The 17,259-nt window shown below is 44.0% G+C and overlaps 1 protein-coding gene across 9 annotated transcripts in view; it reads left to right on the plus strand.

Annotated features, from left to right (window-relative positions):
* Sh3tc2 (SH3 domain and tetratricopeptide repeats 2) overlaps positions 1 to 17,259 on the plus strand; it is a 68,406-nt gene that overhangs the window by 34,367 nt on the left and 16,780 nt on the right. For 7 of the 9 annotated variants that reach the window (XR_001233271.1, XM_013512395.1, XM_005380631.1 and 4 more), the window contains exons 7-12: positions 456 to 529; positions 2,700 to 2,895; positions 10,497 to 10,630; positions 13,466 to 13,507; positions 13,631 to 15,322; positions 15,430 to 15,610. Coding sequence is in view for 8 of the 9 variants with exons in the window: in XM_013512395.1 (XP_013367849.1) it covers positions 456 to 529; positions 2,700 to 2,895; positions 10,497 to 10,630; positions 13,466 to 13,507; positions 13,631 to 15,322; positions 15,430 to 15,610 (2,319 nt within the window). In the remaining variant the exon portion in view is untranslated. The remainder of the gene's footprint in view (positions 1 to 455; positions 530 to 2,699; positions 2,896 to 10,496; positions 10,631 to 13,465; positions 13,508 to 13,630; positions 15,323 to 15,429; positions 15,611 to 17,259) is intronic. The other 2 variants (XM_013512396.1, XM_013512397.1) reach the window with 1 other exon arrangement.

The following is a 17,259-nucleotide window of genomic DNA, read 5'->3' on the forward strand; positions in this document are numbered from 1 at the left end:
GGGAACCGAACTCACGACCTTGCGCTTGCCAGGCAGGCGCTTTGCCGCTGAGCTAAATCCCCAGCCCCCTCAGAGTTTTTTTTTAAGCTAAAGATTGAGAATTCCAGCTGGAAGACATTGTAAATTCAAATATGGAGAGTGAGAGTAAACATTACCCCAGACGCTGTGCGCGGTGCTGGCAGAGATCCTGACAGTGAGGATACATACGGATCCTTTGTTGGTTATCTGACAAACTAACTGCAGGGCCAGCAAACATCCCAGGTCTGCTGAACTCCTCTCCTTTTCACAGGGTCTGGTGTAAAGTAAGTTTTCAACAAGTGTTTGATGTCATTAAAATAAGTTAAACAAACACTTATTGTAATCATCCTATGTCATCGTCATTTTTCTAACAGACTGTTTTCATTGTTTTAAGTTTCTGAAATTCATGTTTGCAAACCCCGTGTTTCCACTGGCAGATGGTTCCTAAAGAATTATCCAGGAAGCTGTGGCCTTTCCAGGAAGAGGGATTGGACAGGCTCTTATCAGATCGGTATGGCTGAGTTGGAAATGTAGTGTTGTCAGGGAGATAATGGTGTTCTACCTCCTAATTTTATCTGCAGGCTTGGCACCAGCTGATGGGAATTCCTGTCTTGCCTCTGCCCCTGACTGGATTTAGGGAAGTCACGTGCTATCTGTACACGTGTGCTTCCTTGCCTGTGAAGTGAGAGGTCTTACTCCAGGGCTGTAGATGCAGGTCCCTGCAGGGGCAGCCCGGCACACAGATGCATGCAAGGCCCATCTGCAGGAGGGCCTGAGGCCATTGTAGGGATGGCAGGGATTTAATGATAGGTGAAAAAGCCCAATGTAGTTCAAGTTAAACATTTTGTGAGCCTAGTGTGGCCTGTAGGCTGCCTGATGTAATTTTTGGTTAAAATATTTTTTGATTTCCCTTAAAACGCTGTAAAATTAAATGAAGTTAGGAAGAATATGAATACCTCACACAAGAGCAAACAGTAAACATTTTTCATCAAATGAGTGAAATTTATACACATGCGCGTATGTGTATATCTGTATATTCATGTGTATGCATGCAGACATTTGAGGTGTTTTCCATCTGAATATATATGTATATGTATATGCACACACATATGTAAGTACATACGTATCCACTGGATAATGAAGTATCTAGGCTATACCTTCCTTTATCTTCACCCTTATCAACAACCCTATATCCCTATATCTCGACACATGTTCTTTAAAAAAATGTAATTTTGCCAGTTTTAAGTTCAAATGACACTTTTAAAAAAAGAATTGGAATGAATTATGGTACCCAGGCCCTAGAACTAATCAGTAATTGACTATTAACAAGTTTTTTGCTTTCTGAGGTGAGATAGCTTGATAGTTAGGAACAGGGGGCTTTGAAGTCCATTCTTGGTTCAAATGCGGCCTCCACAACTTAAAACTTGTATGATCTTGGTCCTCCCTGTGCCCTCTCTGTGCTAGTACTTCCTCATTAGTAAAATGATATGATAAAACCAACTTTAAACCTCGTCAAGAGAACTAAATGAAATGAGGTCTGTAAGTCTCTTAGCACTGCTTCTTTTACTGTAGATTTCTAATGTGTGGTGGATCCCATTAATGTACACAACAGTGGGAATTCCTGATCATAAGGACATAAGCAAGAGGAATTTGGTAAAAATGTTTGGAAAAAATTAAGCCAGAATTATGAGCAGAGGAGCAAAAGCCAATATGGAAACAGAGGCACATAAAAGGCATTATTTCTACCAGCCCAGAATTAGAGGGAATTAGTAGTCATCAGAAGACCTAAGTTTGGGATTCAGTGTTGCTGTCTATAGGCTCCCTGGGCCAACTCTTAATGCTCCTTCCACCTCTAATCTATAGAAAGAAGGTTCTGACAGCTGCCCTGCCTGCACTTGAGTGCTCTTGGGGAGATCTGAGAAAAGGGATATATATGCTTTGTACACTAGACAGAACAACATTAAAAACATCATTGTTAGATCCGCGTTAGGCAACTTATCAAACTGAATAATTACTATAGCCAGAAGCAGAGTCTTTCAGATCCCTCTGGGGCATCAGCTCCTTCCATTCTGCTAGTGGTAGCCAGGCACCCTCTATCGAGGGTTGACTAGGTTCCCGGCATTGTGTATTTTGTCTCTTTGACTCCTTTTAATATTTACGAACATCAGGCATTCTCATTATCCCCATTATACAGTTGGGGAAGCTGAAGGTCACGCTGGCCAAAAGCAGGTGGGAAGATATGTAGGGATCTTCTGGCGAAATGGCTCATTCTCACATGCTGGTCTGTGGATTTGGGCCAGCCAGGACCAGTGTTTACATGACAGTGGCAAAATCAAACCAGAACAATACTGAGCTTTCCAGTTTTCCATGAGCTTCAGTTATTAAATTTTGGGGACATATCCTGTATTCTGAGAATATCTTCCTTAGGCCTTTAATGCATCTTTTCTCTTACAAAGTAACGATGAAAGTGAGTGGCAGTTCCTCATTTTTGAATGTCTTAGTTTGGCAAAATGAAAAGCCAGTTACTTTACCCCATTCCAGATGGTTCATTTTTCAGGCCAGGAGGGAATTTTACTAGTCTGTAGCATTTAAAGGCTGGGGTCCCCCAAGTCTGCACTACACTAGGGGAAAGCTCAGCTGGTGATGCTGCCTACATTTGACCTGTGTGCTGTTTCCCACAGGCAGAGGAAGATGTAAGACTTGCAGGGATTATGAGCGGGAAGAAAAGGATGAACTGAGTTTCCACCAGGGAGAAAGCATCGAGATCATTGGTTTCGTGATACCCGGACTTCAGTGGTTCATTGGGAAGTCAGTGAGCTCAGGAGCAGTGGGCTTTGTCCCCACCAGGAACATCGATCCTGATTCCTACTCCCCACTGTGAGTATGGCAGTGAGTCTGTCCTGGAGCTGGGCTGCCTCCACCAGGGCTTCCTTTCCTTTGAGAACTGTGCACACGAGCTGTACATAGGAGTGCTCTGGGAATGCCAAGCCAAGGAAGCAAGTTACAGCAGCCAAAGCACATAGAATGGAGGGAGGAGGTGTGGGTGATTAGAGAACGAGGCAGTTTGGTTCATTCAACAGTGGGTCACTGAAACTTTCCTTTGCAGGGAGAGAAGCACAGCCCCAAGGAAAAAGGCCTTCTGTTAGGCACCAAGGGTGTGTCTTTGGTACTTAGATCCTTCCATTCACCCTGTCCAACCAAAGGCCCCATCAAAGGATGGAAACACAGGAGCAATAGATTACCAGCTCGGTTCATGGACAGGCCCCTCCCATGTCGGTCAGAGAGATAGGTTCCATGGAGGTTGCAGGTTTGTCATTGATGCTAAGCATTGAATGTGGGAGGTCAGTATTGGCTAGGAGAGCAGAATGCATCTTTTACCCGTTTTCTCCTAAATCTAGGAAGGTTGCTTGAGAGGAGCAACCCCATCCTCTGGACCCAGTGGCAGATGTCAGTTCGCTCTGCCCATTCTGTCAGTCATAGGAAGGTGAATCCCAGTGTTGTGCAGTTCCTCTGGGTGAGCTTCCTGCATGTGATGGGAAACAGTAGAAAGCCTAGGTCTAGAAAGTACAAGGGGAAGCAGAGTGGGCACCTCCTTGTGAGACACACTGAGAAGATGTGGCCCACGGAATATCTAAAGCTCTCAACATTCCAACTAGAATTCGCCTTCCTATGGGAAAGAGTCAATGAGGAGTGGACCAAGGGATAGAAGCTCCCGCTATGCCCTACTCTTCATGAGGAGAGGAGTTAGGGGCCCTCTTCCTTGTGCAGAAATGTGTATCCCAAATCCCACAAAGCGGGAGGACCACTCACTGAGCTCCTGCAGAGGTGTGGAGGGCTGTGGGGACTTGTAAGGAAGACAAGAGTATGGAGAGGACATTCACAAAAGGGGATATTTGAGTAAGCTTCGCACACTGTAAGATATTTTAACAGATGTAAGAAGGAAAGTGAGAGCTACTGGAGAAATGACTCATGTCCCTGGGAGGGAGGTTCCAGGAGCTGTGAGTACAGCAGACCAAGGCGGGACCTTTCCTGATGTGGACGGCTGTGCAGGTTCTGTCCTTCACCTTGCAGAGAGCGGGAGCCCCAGAGTGCGTCTGAGCCAGGCAGACATGTTATAGCATGGCACTTTTCTCTGGGAAGCTAAAGCTGGCTTGGGCGAGGCAGGCATCCGTGGGGTAAGGGTGGCTGCAGGAGACTGGAAGCTAATGATGAGCGTGAGGGCAGCACCTAGGAGGAGGAGGAGCTGCTGTTGGAGGTAAAGATTCTGGGAGCTTCACAAATGTGGAGAGCTGAGTTGTACCCCACAGGCTCTTACCTTACTGGTCTGGGTGGAGCCTGGGAGCCTTTAATATTTATTAAAGCTCTCTGGGAGAGGCTGTAGCTATCAGGGTGAGAACCAGAATGCCTTACTTTATTGCAGCGGGAAGGGAGGACTTAGGAGTGAAGGGGCTGAACCTAAGCTTTGGATCTGAAGCCCAGAATCTTAATGTTAGATGCACAGGTCTGCTGCTGAGGTTCTGGTGAAGGGAAAAAGGATGAATAGAACAGAGACTTAGTAGGGAAAACCATTCCAGAGCAGAGAAAGAATGAGCACAGCCAAGGAGACCACAAAGCTCCCTGAGAGGAAGGAATATCCTTGGAGGAGGAGGAGGTAGTTAAAATTAACATCATTGCTTGCCTCCGTAGGTAAAGCAGGGCCACCTGAGGAAAGGCTTGGCCATTGGAAGGTCATGGGAGGCAGCATAGCTTAAGGGTTTGCAGAGTTGTGGGGTTAGACTCCCCCCAAAGCATTTGTGACCGTGTGAGTGCATCCCATATCTCCAGTAGCTTATCAGCCCATATCTCCGTAGTATGAATTTGGACACATTGAGTTCCCTCTGTGCCTCAGTTTTCTTATTTGTGAAATGTGTATAATGTTATACCTGCCTAATAGGATTGTCATGAGTGTAAATGAGCTGATACACTGAAGCACTAGAATGGTGCTGGCACGGGTGTGTCAATATATCTTGGCATTGATTGCATTCTTGTCATCAGTGTGAGTGTTTTTGATAGTTGGTTTTAGTAGAATATTAGAGTTCATAAATTATATTTGGACTTTGTTTTCTTCAATCAGATTTTATTGGCACATTTTAGATATACATCATGATCACATTCATCATAGAGTTTGTGATACTGGGACTTTTGCGCTTCACACGTTGTTCCACATGACAAAACTCAGTTCCATTAAGTCAATTTAACCATCGGGCTTTAATAGCTTAGTTGCACGATCTTCATTCTTACACTGAAGAACAACATCTCCACTCAGTCCTCATCTGCAGTGGCGTCTATTAGCCTTTGCCTGTGGGATCCAGTGCATCAGGGGCTGTAGAGTTGGTAGGAAACGGGAAAGTTGGTAAGAAGCAGGAAGCAGGGAGGGGAGGACACAGGAGAAGGGAGGGGAACAGAGTCCTTGTGTACCCTCCCTAGCACTCTATGGACTGTAGATGTCCTTAAACCATGGCAATTTAGGAGTGGACTCAGTGTCGAGAACTCAAGCCTCAGGCAGGTACTGAGGTCTGCTGGGTACCGTCCCTGTGCAGTGCCCATGACTGGCCACTGGGTGTCACTCCGAGTCTGTGTTCCTTTGCTGTTGGGTTTCTGAAGAAGTCCTCAGCATTTGCTGAAGTCTCTGTCCTCTTCCTATGAGTTCTCTCCATGTGCTGATAAATTCTTCCAAGAAATGTGTGAGTGTGAACATGTGTATGTGTAACTGCGCATGCGTGTGTGACTTCAAACCACACTCTCAGTATAGAGCAGAACTTCTCCAGAGGCTGCCTTACTGCAGCCGATTTACACTGTGCTTGGCAACACACGGGAAGATCTTATTGTCCAAGGAGCAAATTTATGATTCCTTTTCTTTGGCACAGATTTTAACACCAACTACCTAGTTTAACACCAACTTCTTAGCAATAGCAGCTGCAAAACTAGTTCTTAAAACTTGCAGAAAGCATTTTGTGCAAATAGACATGGTGTTGTTTGGGTTTAGCTTAAATGACTTTGGGGATCTTGGAGATTTTGAAGGTGATGGAATAACATAGTGCGTGTGTGTGTGTGTGTGTGTGTGTGTGTTTTAAGAGGGAAAGCAGAATTTAGATATAAGTAAGATATGTATAATTGAAGATCCCTTTTTATCCCTTCTTGCTTTTTATCTGATCTTAATTCCCACTCCAGAGGCAAATGCTTTGAGAAGTTGGTATGTAACTCTCTAATATCCTGATACTCTAATATCCCTCCTTATCCTGATACTGTTTTAAAGACAGTTTTTTTGTTTATAAGTAGAAACCTATGATTTAAAATTGTATATATTTCTTCATAATTGCCTTTTTTGGTTAACATTGTAAATTTGGATTTAATCACACTAACGTAGATATAGAAAATTTTAATAAAATGTTACTTAAAAGAGATTTGTACACAAGGGGATGCAGACATTAAATTAAAAATGAGTAAGACTGATTAGTGCCCTCAAAAGCAGCAACAAAGTAAACCTAGGAGAAAACTTAGTATTTCATAGTATTAAAAGTTTTAAAATTCTTTTGCTATATCCCTTCTTTTAGTCTTCATATTGTTTTTGTGTGTCTTCTTTATAAATTTATTTCTTATGATGACATCTATTTTTGCTGATGAGAATTTTGCTGTTAATTTCATAGCTATTTCTTTGCAGGTTGGCAGGTTTTTCTTGCTTTTAAATTTTTTTCCTTTTTCATTGATGTTTTAGAATTATCACATCTAGATGTGATATTGTATTATATGTTTATAGCAAATTACTTACCCCTTTCTTCAAAAAGTATATTTTATAGTAGTTACATATTTCAGTGAAGACCTGTGAGTTATAAATACAGTATTTAGAGCTTGTTTGGTTTAGGGGCATTTTATTTAAAATATACTCTTGAATAATTTAGCTAGGCATGTAGTAACATCTTAAACTGGGAGAAGTAACTGTTAATATAAAGTAGTAAGGCTGGGGTGGGGATATAGCTCAGTGGCACAGCACCTGTCTGGCAAGTGCAAGGTTATAAGTTCGATTACCAGTACCAAAAGAAATAACAAGACTATTTTGCCAGGATCTTATATTTGTCTATAATATTAGTTTTTTCAAAGGAGTCATTTATTTTTTATAATTATTAGGTTAATTAAAACATTTCTTTGGATTATTTTCTATTTCTTAATTTGCTTTTATTTCATTAGTTTATGTTTTTCTCTTATTTAATTTTTCACATCATGAATTTGAACAGTTGATTAATCTGAACCCAGAAAGTAGAACTAGGAGAGACAGACAACTTGCAAAGACCTATAACCTTAAGAAATGGGCATCCTGTTAACAATGATACTGTTTTTATTTATTTTGCTCAGGACTTGATGTGCTTCCTCAGTCTGAAGACTCATGTCTCTCTTCAATTCTGGAAAATTCTCATTCTCTTCTGAATACTGCCTTTCTCTTATCCTTTCAGTCTCTCTTCTGGAATTCCTGTCAGAGGTATGTTGGATGTATTCTGTCCTTAACCTCGCTTAATATGTTCTTTCTATTCATGTTTTTGTCACTCTGGGTCATATTCTAGGTGATTTCCTCAGAATGATCTTCATTTCACTAATTCTCTCATCCGTTATGACTAAACTTATGGCTTGACTCATTCACATTATCCTTCATTTCCATGCCTTTATTTTCCATTTCTTGAACTGGTATTTCTTTTTTTTCTGTGTATGGTTATTTCCTCTCACAGTGTGTCATCTTTTCATTCTATGTTCTATTTATTCCATTGTTTTAATCACGCTTATTCTTCAGATTGTTATTATTAGTTATACATTAATTTACTGGCTTGTGCATATGCTGGATTTCTTTGTGGGCGATTCCTTTTCTTAATTTTTATATTTGGGTTGTATTTTTTGTTATGTGAATGAAGTTTCAACATTTTAAAAGACAGAATTTGCATAGACCCCGGACTGAAGGAAACCTTCTGCAGGGTAGGTTTTGTTTTTGCTTCTCTCAGAATCTACAAGCTCAGAATTGGGGATTACATATATATTTGTACTGCAGATAGAATCCAGGGCCTTTGCACTGAAGTGTATCCCAGAATCCCTTTTTAACTTTGATACAGGGGTCTTACTAAGTCACCCAGGCTTGCAACTTGCAATCCTCCTGCTTCAGCTCCTAGAATGCTAGGATTACAGGTTAGCATCACCAGGCCTGTCTCTGGGACTGATTTGTAATGTTAAGTTCTCTGAATGTGGTACCTACACTGTGTGTGTAAATTCAGATTTCCACGTTCTGATAGTGTAGGTATATGTTTAATTTTTTTCCTAGGAACTTAGGTAGACTAAAAGCAACTTCTTGGCAAGTAGTAAGATGTTTTGCAATCAGCCCTTTAAGCAAGTTGCTGCCTTTCTAGACTCTAAGTTTTATGAAGGGAGCTTAACCTAGCTCCCTGCTTCACATAGGCCCATGGTCACATCTCCTGTTCCTGGGGGTCACTACATGGTGAACCCCAGTTCTGAGAGCCAGCGTCTCAGCTGAAACTTCCAGGGTCTCTGGGGCATCTGTTGTCCTGCCCAATCTGGATTTGGTTTCCACTTTTGTTTCTGTATCTTATATATTTGCTTTTCTTTCTTTAAAATTTAAGCATGTGTTAAGATATTCTTTGCTACATGTTATCCAGGTTTTATGTGAATGCATGCGTGTGTGTGCATGTGTATATGGGGAGAGTAGCCCTTTAGAACTTGTTAGCCTGCCAGAGTGCCAGAATCTCTGTCATATCTTTCTAACCCAGTTTTCACAATTGGAAACCCACAATATAGTTTTCAACCTTTTGGACTCTCTCTAAATACCTGAAAGTCAAGACCTTAGCACATCGGCTCTGTGGCATTGGATATAGAGGAGTAAGACCTCCATTTCAGCCTAAGTTTCACTACTTTCTGGCTGTGAAATTCTGAACATGTCACTCACTGAACCTTTCTGAACCATTTTCTTCATTTAAAACATGGATTTAAAACCTATATCTCAGAATTGTAACAAATAGTGAATGAAATAGTAAGTTTCAGAATACTTCGTGAACTTAAGGGTCCCACAAAAATTCGGAAATATACAAATTTGGGAATATGCAAATATCCAACTGAGTTTAGTTGTAGATTTCAATTACGTGCTGTTTTGAGGCTGGAAGCTTTCATGGTTCCTGAGAGAATCTAGAGATCAGGCCAGGGGGGAGGGGATCAGTACATGTCTGGGGAGGAGCCCTGGGACAGACATCAGTCAGGACTTCCCTCTAGTGCCAGTTCTGCCACCAGTTAGGGTGTGACCTTGAGCAGCACCTGTGGATGCTAGTTCTCCATCATTGGCTTTCACAGTGCTTGTACTGAGCTAGAGGGACACATGGCAAGAGGCTGACCACAGTATCCCTCTCCTCGTCCCTTCCTGGCTTCTGCTATAGCTAGGGAAGTGCTCTTACTTCTTGCTGTACCACTTCCTAAACACCCACTTCATTTTGCTGCGCCTCTGTTTCTTCATCTGTAAAAAGGGGACAAAAATAATACCTGCCCTATAGAGCAGTTAAGGGAATTAAATGAGAGAATAATATGTGCGATTCATCATACGCTCTCCAAAATAGTAGCTGTTTTTAACTCTCAGATTTTCAAGGTAATTTTCTTCTCATAGGTTCTCAGGCTTAAAAAATTTCTGTTTAGAACTGAAAGTGTTCTCAAAACACGTTGAGTTACATACTGGACTAAATGCTTTCCAAGGCACTTCTAGATTTCAGAGTTTTAGTTCACTCCATACAATTTCTGAGCAATCCCACACAAATCTCTAGTAAGCAAATTCGTTTTAACTGTTAGGTTATACAGCAGGATAATATAAAAATCTGTTCTGTTTATGATCATTTCTTCCAGCCTCCAAACCTTCTACCTGCCCACTTCCTTCCCCTTAGCAGTTCCTTTCCTCTCTTAAGTCTGCATAATGCTGTTTTGGGACAGGCTATCAAGTCTCAAGAATTCTGGTCAAACTTCCTTCATTGTTCCTCTAGATTATGCCACTTGTTCCTGACTTTTTTCTAAAATAATTTAAAGAAAAAGACACTTCTCTTAATGATTCCTTTCCTTTTATATTTAAGGCAGCTGGTTCTTATTTCTCCAGCTATAAATGGTTACTAGGTGGCCTCAAAGGATGGGCAGGGATCTTTTTCTTGGGAAATGGGGTTTTAGTGGGAGGGATGGTTTTATCTATATTTTGTTCTACTTGGAAACCACATGAATCAGTTTTCCATGCATAAGGTTGGTACTAATAGCCCTTATTCTTTGGCAATAAAAATACAATTTGCACCTGTGAGATGAGGAGTCTGATTTCAGCAAATGGGTTGATGGCTTTTCTATTCTTCACTATACCCTCCTGTGGAGAGAAGAGGTGGCATCTGGAACTTTACACTGACATGTCTCTGTCCTCTGCCCCAATGCAGGAGCAGAAACTCCGCCTTTTTCAGTGATGAGGAGAGATGCTCTCTGTGGGCCCTGGGAAGCGACAGAAAAGCTGAGTGTGCCAGCTTCCTCCGCACACTGGCTCAAACCGACATCACGTCTGTCTACCGTCTCAGTGAGTGTTGGATCCTCATCCCCAGTAAAACCCCAGGCTCCTCAAGCCTAGGAGAGCATCCCTAACGAGAAAGAAAATATCTCTGAATCCTAATCCCCTTCAGGAATTTTGAGGTCATGAGCACTGTTCATTTAATTACCTGGACCGTATTTGATTAATAACATTTTGCTTTAGATTTCAGATAATTCTGGGGTTGTACAGAACATGTTGCCTAAAAATTATGAGGGTATGGTGAAATCAAACTGCTTGTACCATGAGAGGTCAGTTGTACGGCCTTTCCACTCTATCTTGGAATAGAACTTCTAAGTTGTGGCTGAAATTTGTTCTTTCAGAGGTGAACCAGGTACCTAATAGCAAAGGTGGGGCCATAGAATGTTACAACTTGGAAGGACCCTGGGTTGATTTCTCCTCTTATTTAATAGAGGCTCATGTGAATAAATGCCCAAGCTAGCTAGTCAGAGCAATCCATTTCACCATACTGCCCCAGACACAAAATGACGTTGGCAAGTTGGGTGCATTAATCTTGGAGCAATAGTGGTCCCAGTGCCTAGAACAGTTTTTGACAATGCCTAATTGACTGAATGAATGAATAAATGATCCTCATTTCCTTTATGGTTGGAGAGGCCCACCACTCTGGGTCAGGAGGTACATCTACACTCTGATGGTGGTTTGAGGAAGGATTCTTTGTCCTCTTCCTCTTCAGTGATGGTGATGTTTCCACTCTTGTGTTACCAGATTAAAAGGTCCACTTTTCATAGGTACAGTCAGAGGTTGTAGAGAGCAGGTTCCTAGGCAAGCTCTTAGGAACAGGGTTAGGAGGTAAATTTTCCCCATGCACAAGATGCCTTTGTGAGGAGCACATACTCTAGACAGCAGCTCTCAGCCCTAGAAGAGCTTTTTTTGTTTTTTTAATTATGATCAGATCAGATCCCTCTGTGAAGCTGAGCCAGGAAGCTGAAGCTATGGACCATGCCTGGTAGGTAGGGGCAGAGATCTTAGGCAGGACTAGAGATCTAAGAATCAAGGAATACTTGGGATATACAGTGGCAGGACCCAGAAATGGATGGCAGACTTGGATTAAAGATAATCTGCCTATTGGTCCATTGGTTGGGAGATCTAAGAACAGGCCCCAGGCAGCATGTTCTGCCCCGGGGCCAGGGAAACCCAGAAAGGGGCTGTGTTCTTCGTAAATTCTAGCTCTTCCGAGGCCTATGCCCTGGGTAGAAGTGCCTCTAATTCTTCCTCCCGTTTTGTGACTCATGCACTTCTTGTGCTCTCAGTGACTTGGTGCTGAGAGAAAAAGCTGCAGTAAGACTGGCATGAGCCCTTCAATATTGGAGAGCCCCAGGTGCAGGAATGGCTCTCCTAGCTGAATTCTTTAGCTGTCCCATCTTTGGGTGTGGAGATTCCTACCCTTCACATATAGTATCTGATATGACAGTCGCAGAAGAAACCTTCTGCAGAGACCAAGGAAAAGGCTGGATTTGATGAGGAGCCTGCTGGTCCTCAGTGTTCACTGGATACCTCACAGGGCTGCACTGACAGATGTTACTTTTCTGGGAGGAAGAGCTGGAGTCTTCTTTCTAGTGTCCCCTGTCCTGTGGGCTGGGAGTCTGGCCTTTGCTTGCAAAGCTCTACAGTGGCTGTTTAACTCACAACATTCATTTCTTCATTGCCAAACTCAAGGTATTTTCTGTGTCATTATCTAATATTGTTTTACATTTCTTTGTGGTATTAGAGATTAAGTTTACCAGGGCCTTTTCACTGAACTACGTCTCCAGCTCTTTTTATGTTGATACAGGGTCTAGCTAAATTGTCCAGGCTGGTCTTGAACCTACAATCCTCCTGCCTCACCCTCCCAAATAGCTGGGATTACAGACGTGTGCCAGCATGCCCAGCTCATTTTACTTTTGTGACATTACGAGGAGACATCATAAGTCACCTTGGTTTCTCTGACTGCCCCCCTTTTTTTCTACTTTCCTGGTTTTCCTTTCACTAGATGCTCTCCGCCAGGAGATGCTGGTGTTCAAGAGGCTCACTAACAAATTTCTCCTCTCCCTTCTTTCTGTTTTCCTTCCCGATGCCCTGCCTGTGCACCCACATTCAGTCCTGGCAGTTGGGCCAGCTCCTGGGAACTTGCTCTGAACTGCAGATCTGGTCTCTAGACCATTCTCTGCCTAGAGCTCTACCTCAAACTCAATATCTAAAACTCTACTCAAGACTCTTCTGTATTTTACCATATCCCACCACACCAGGCAGCAAAACTGGGACCTCACAGACATTTTTGCTCCTTTTCTGCACCATTAGTTCCTGCCCCTCAGCCTTGCCACCTTCAAAAGCAAGTGTCCCGCACACTGCATGTGTTACACTGATGTCTGTGAAGCAGATGACTGGGAAGTGGATGGAGGAAGAAAGAAGGAAGGGTGTGTACACATGGAAAGGGAGGCAGTGCTACATGCCACCAAGTTCTCTGCACCAGTAGGTCTATCCCAATTCTGTTCTAAACTCGCTGAGAGATTTGGGTACAACATCTCTCTGGCCCTCAGATTTTATCAACTCTTACATGCACCCTTCTTAATAAATACTGTTTACAAGTTTTCTTCATTGATTGAGTCTCACTCTACCTCAGTTCCCAATGGTAAAGTGTGTGGGTTAAACAGGATTAGGCCATGCAGCTCTCAAACTGATGTGGAAAAAGAAAATTCTGCCCGTTCCTTAAGGGTAACTGAAGCCACACCACAAAGCCTCCTAGGGTCACTGGCTTGGACCCTTGGTGACATTGACATAGTGGCCCATTCTAGCCTAACTCCAGTTCTGTCCTTCATCTCTACCTAGGTGGCTTTGAATCCATCCAGAATCTTCCCAGTGACCTGAGTGGTGAGTAGAAATCATGCAGAACCTGATCTTTCTGCCTTCGGGTCAGCACCCTTGTCCTCTGGCCAGGAGCTGGCACCTTAGTTGCAGGTGCTTAGGGTTGCCCAACTCTGCCTGTCCTTACAGCAACCCAGCCTGAAGGCTTCAGTGAGGCAAGGCCTGGCACAGCCAGGGAGGAACATCAGGCTGTGGGCTCCAGATGGTCCAGCAGCTCTGAGGACTCCAGCCTGGAGGAGGAACTCCTTTCAGTGGCTTCAGACAGCTATCACCTGCCAGAACCTGATGACCTTGATGACCCGGAACTGTTCATGGACCTACACACTAGTCAGGATGAGGAGGAAGCTGAGAATTTTGCCCCCATATTGGCTTTTCTGGATCATGAGGGTTACATGGACCATTTCAAGAGCCTGTATGATTTCTCCTTCTCTTTCCTCACTTCTTCCTTTTACTGCTTCTCTGAGGAGGATGAGCTTATGGCCTACCTGGAGACCTCAAGGAAGTGGGCTAAGAGGAGTCACATGACCTGGGCCCATGCACGGCTCTGCTTCCTCCTGGGTCGGTTGAGTGTCAGAAAAGTGAAGCTCTCCCAGGCCAGGGTGTACTTTGAGGAAGCCATCCACATTCTCCAGGGGGCGTTTGAGGACCTACCCCTGGTTGCTGCTTTGTATATCAATTTGGCTGCCATCTACCTGAGGCAGAGGCTGAGGCACAAAGGGCCAGCCCTGCTGGAAAAGGCGGGTGCCCTGCTCGCCTGCCTGCCTGACCGAGAGTCCAGTGCCAAGAATGAACTTGATGTGGTGGCCTACGTGCTGCGCCAAGGGATTATGGTGGGTAGCAGCCCGCTGGAGGCCAGGGCCTGCTTTCTGGCTGTCCGATTGCTCCTGATCCTAGGCCGGCATGAGGAGGTTCTGCCCTTTGCTGAGCGCCTGCAACTACTCTCTGGACACCCTCTTGCCTCCGATGCTACAGCCACCATCTTGAGTTTCTTGTATGATAAGAAATACCTTCCATACCCTGCAGTGGCCTCGGTCCAGCACCATGGTACTCAGAATGCCCATGGGATGCCTCTTCCTGTTTGGCAGGTCTCCCTGGTCCTCCAGAACACCACCAAGCTCCTTAGCATCCCCTCCTCAAGCTGGGGTGAAGTTTCTGCACTGGCTTGCCCGACTCTTAGCCAGGCATTGGCTGCCTGTGAGGAACAGACGGACTGGAGCACTCAGAGGGCCCTGTGTCTCATCCTGTCCAAAATGTACCTCCAATACAGGTCTCCTGATGGTGCCATCTACTACCTGAGCCAGGCCCTGGTCCTAGGGCAGCTACTGGGTGAGCAGGAAGCTTTTGAGTCTTCCCTCTGTCTAGCATGGGCCTATCTCTTAGCAAGCCAGGCAAAGAAGGCTTTGGAGATTCTAGAGCCACTGCTATGCTCCCTGAAGGAGACAGAGAGTGTCACCCAGAGGGGAGTGGTCCATAACCTCCTGGGACTTGCTCTTCAAGATGAAGACAGGGTGAGCAGGGCAGCCTGGAACTATCTCCAGGCCTTGAAAAGAGCTCAGGAGACAGGAAATGTGCATAACCAGGCGGTGACTATGGCCAATCTTGGCCACCTGACCCTTAAGGCTCAGCAGTCAGCCAAGGACTATCTCCTGCAAGCAATTCGACTCTATTTTGAACTCCAGACCGGCAAGGACACAGATATGGAGTTGGTACAGGTGCTCCTGTGGCTGGGCCAAGTTCTTGTGTCTGGACACCAGCTGACCCAGGGCCAGCTTTGTTATGAAATGGCACTGCTGTTTGGCTTAAGGCATCGACACTTAAAGAGTGAGTATGTCCTGTGCTGCTGGGAGCATTTGAGAAAAAGTATTGGGGCATGTTTTGCCCATGTCCTATTTCAAGACATCTCATTCAGGTCCCCATTTTATGTTCAGGTCAGCTTCAGGTCACCAAATCACTCTGCCATTTCTATAGCTCCGTGTCCCCAAATCCTGAGGCGTGCATCACTTACCATGAACACTGGCTGGCCTTGGCCCAACAACTCAGGGACCGGGAGATGGAGGGGAGCCTGCTGGAGTCCCTTGGGCAGCTCTACCGGAACCTCAACACAGCCAGGTGAGTTAGAACTGGGGATAGTCCCAGAAGCCCTGTTCCTTGTTTAAGGAGAGACAGCGTTCCTCCCCTTACAATGTCAAGTCCAGTGCACACGGTACATGCATAACATTGTGGAAAACAGCATGGACCCTATAGCCAGCACACAGTGCTGCCCACTGTTTGTTAGCTGTGTGGTCTTGGACAAGTTATTTCATTTCTCCAGGCCTCAGTTTCCTCATCAGTCAAAGGCAGATAAAAATGGCAACTATCTTAGAGTGTTATTGTGAGAATGACTTTGCTAAAGCTCGTGGAATACTTGGAAAGGTGCCCGAAATACAGAAAGGCTCCGTAATGTTAACCATGTCATTATTGCTGTGTGTTTCCATAACAGCCCACCACAGGGCTAGGGCTGAGGGTGCATAACTCAGAGAGGTGGCGGTTATACTCTGGTAGTGTTCATTACCTGAAGACAATTGCAACTTGAGAAAGGACACACATGCACACACACACATTGCTGAAAGCAGGGGTGTCAAATTTCATGTTAAAGTAAAGGTTTGATTGGGGCCTTACCTTTAGAATGAAATGGAAAATTATGAGATGAAGTTTATTTTCACCTATATAGAATATCTTAGAAAAAATATACAATGAAAGAAGCGTTGATTTTTTAGCTTAATTGTGTTGACATAATTATATAATAGCACAATAAGGCAGCCTTTGTTTTGTGATTGACTTTTTGGTGCTATCTTTAAAAAGCTTGCTGTTTGCAAAATTACACTAAAAAGTAAGTATAAAATTCCAAGACATCTTTTAACTCTTTGCTAGTCAAATGATTCTCACTTGAAGTACTTATCATTTGCTGCTAACGTTCTCTTCCTTGTTTCTTCACTGGGCGAAGGCTGTTCCCTGTTTGCCAGTGGGTAGCCTGTGGTTTTGTCCTCTTCCATGGATTTAAAGGATTCCAGGAAATTCTTCAGGGTTTGCAAGATTTTCAGTTTCACTTTATAACAGATTTTCCATTAGATTTTCCCTTATAATATGGAATTCATAGTTACGAGTAACTTCTGAAATAAAGTGGAGATACTTGTTAGGATTGAGCAGAGAAAGTATCTGAGAAGCAACTAATTACATGAGATCTTTTGCTTTAGGCAACATGGTAACCTTGGGAGCCTGGAAAATCAGATGATAAGTAATCACACAATGAACTAAGTAGCTCTCTCTCCGTATGTATGTGTGTGTTTCACTCCTCCTCTCTCTCTCCCTTGCCAATTCTTTTTCTTACAAAAATCAGACGTCCTCTAAACTTCCCACTGTCCTTGCATTCAGTGCTGCACTGCTGCATTTAAGGGCACAGGAGGGAGGCCTGCCTTGGCCTGCCCTACTTCCACCCCCAAACACTCTCAGAGTTCAGATATGTCTGGAGCATATCCAAAAGACAGGCTTAGTGAACCTTTGAGATCAGTCACATGCTCCTGGTGAGGCATCTTGGAATGAAGCTTTGGGAAGTTGGATTTTAAGGGATTTTAGTATGTGTCAGACTTACTGCCGCCTCTTGCTGCTGTGCAAGCTCAGTCTTAGGTTAATCCTGTTCCAAGCTGTCATCTGCCATCCTTCACACACCAGCACCCTCTCCAAGCCTAGTTGTCAAATACCTTTGAAATCCTGAAGGGGAA

This window comes from Chinchilla lanigera, unplaced genomic scaffold (assembly GCF_000276665.1).
Source record: "Chinchilla lanigera isolate Chin_1 unplaced genomic scaffold, ChiLan1.0 scaffold00014, whole genome shotgun sequence".
NCBI lineage: Eukaryota > Metazoa > Chordata > Mammalia > Rodentia > Chinchillidae > Chinchilla > Chinchilla lanigera.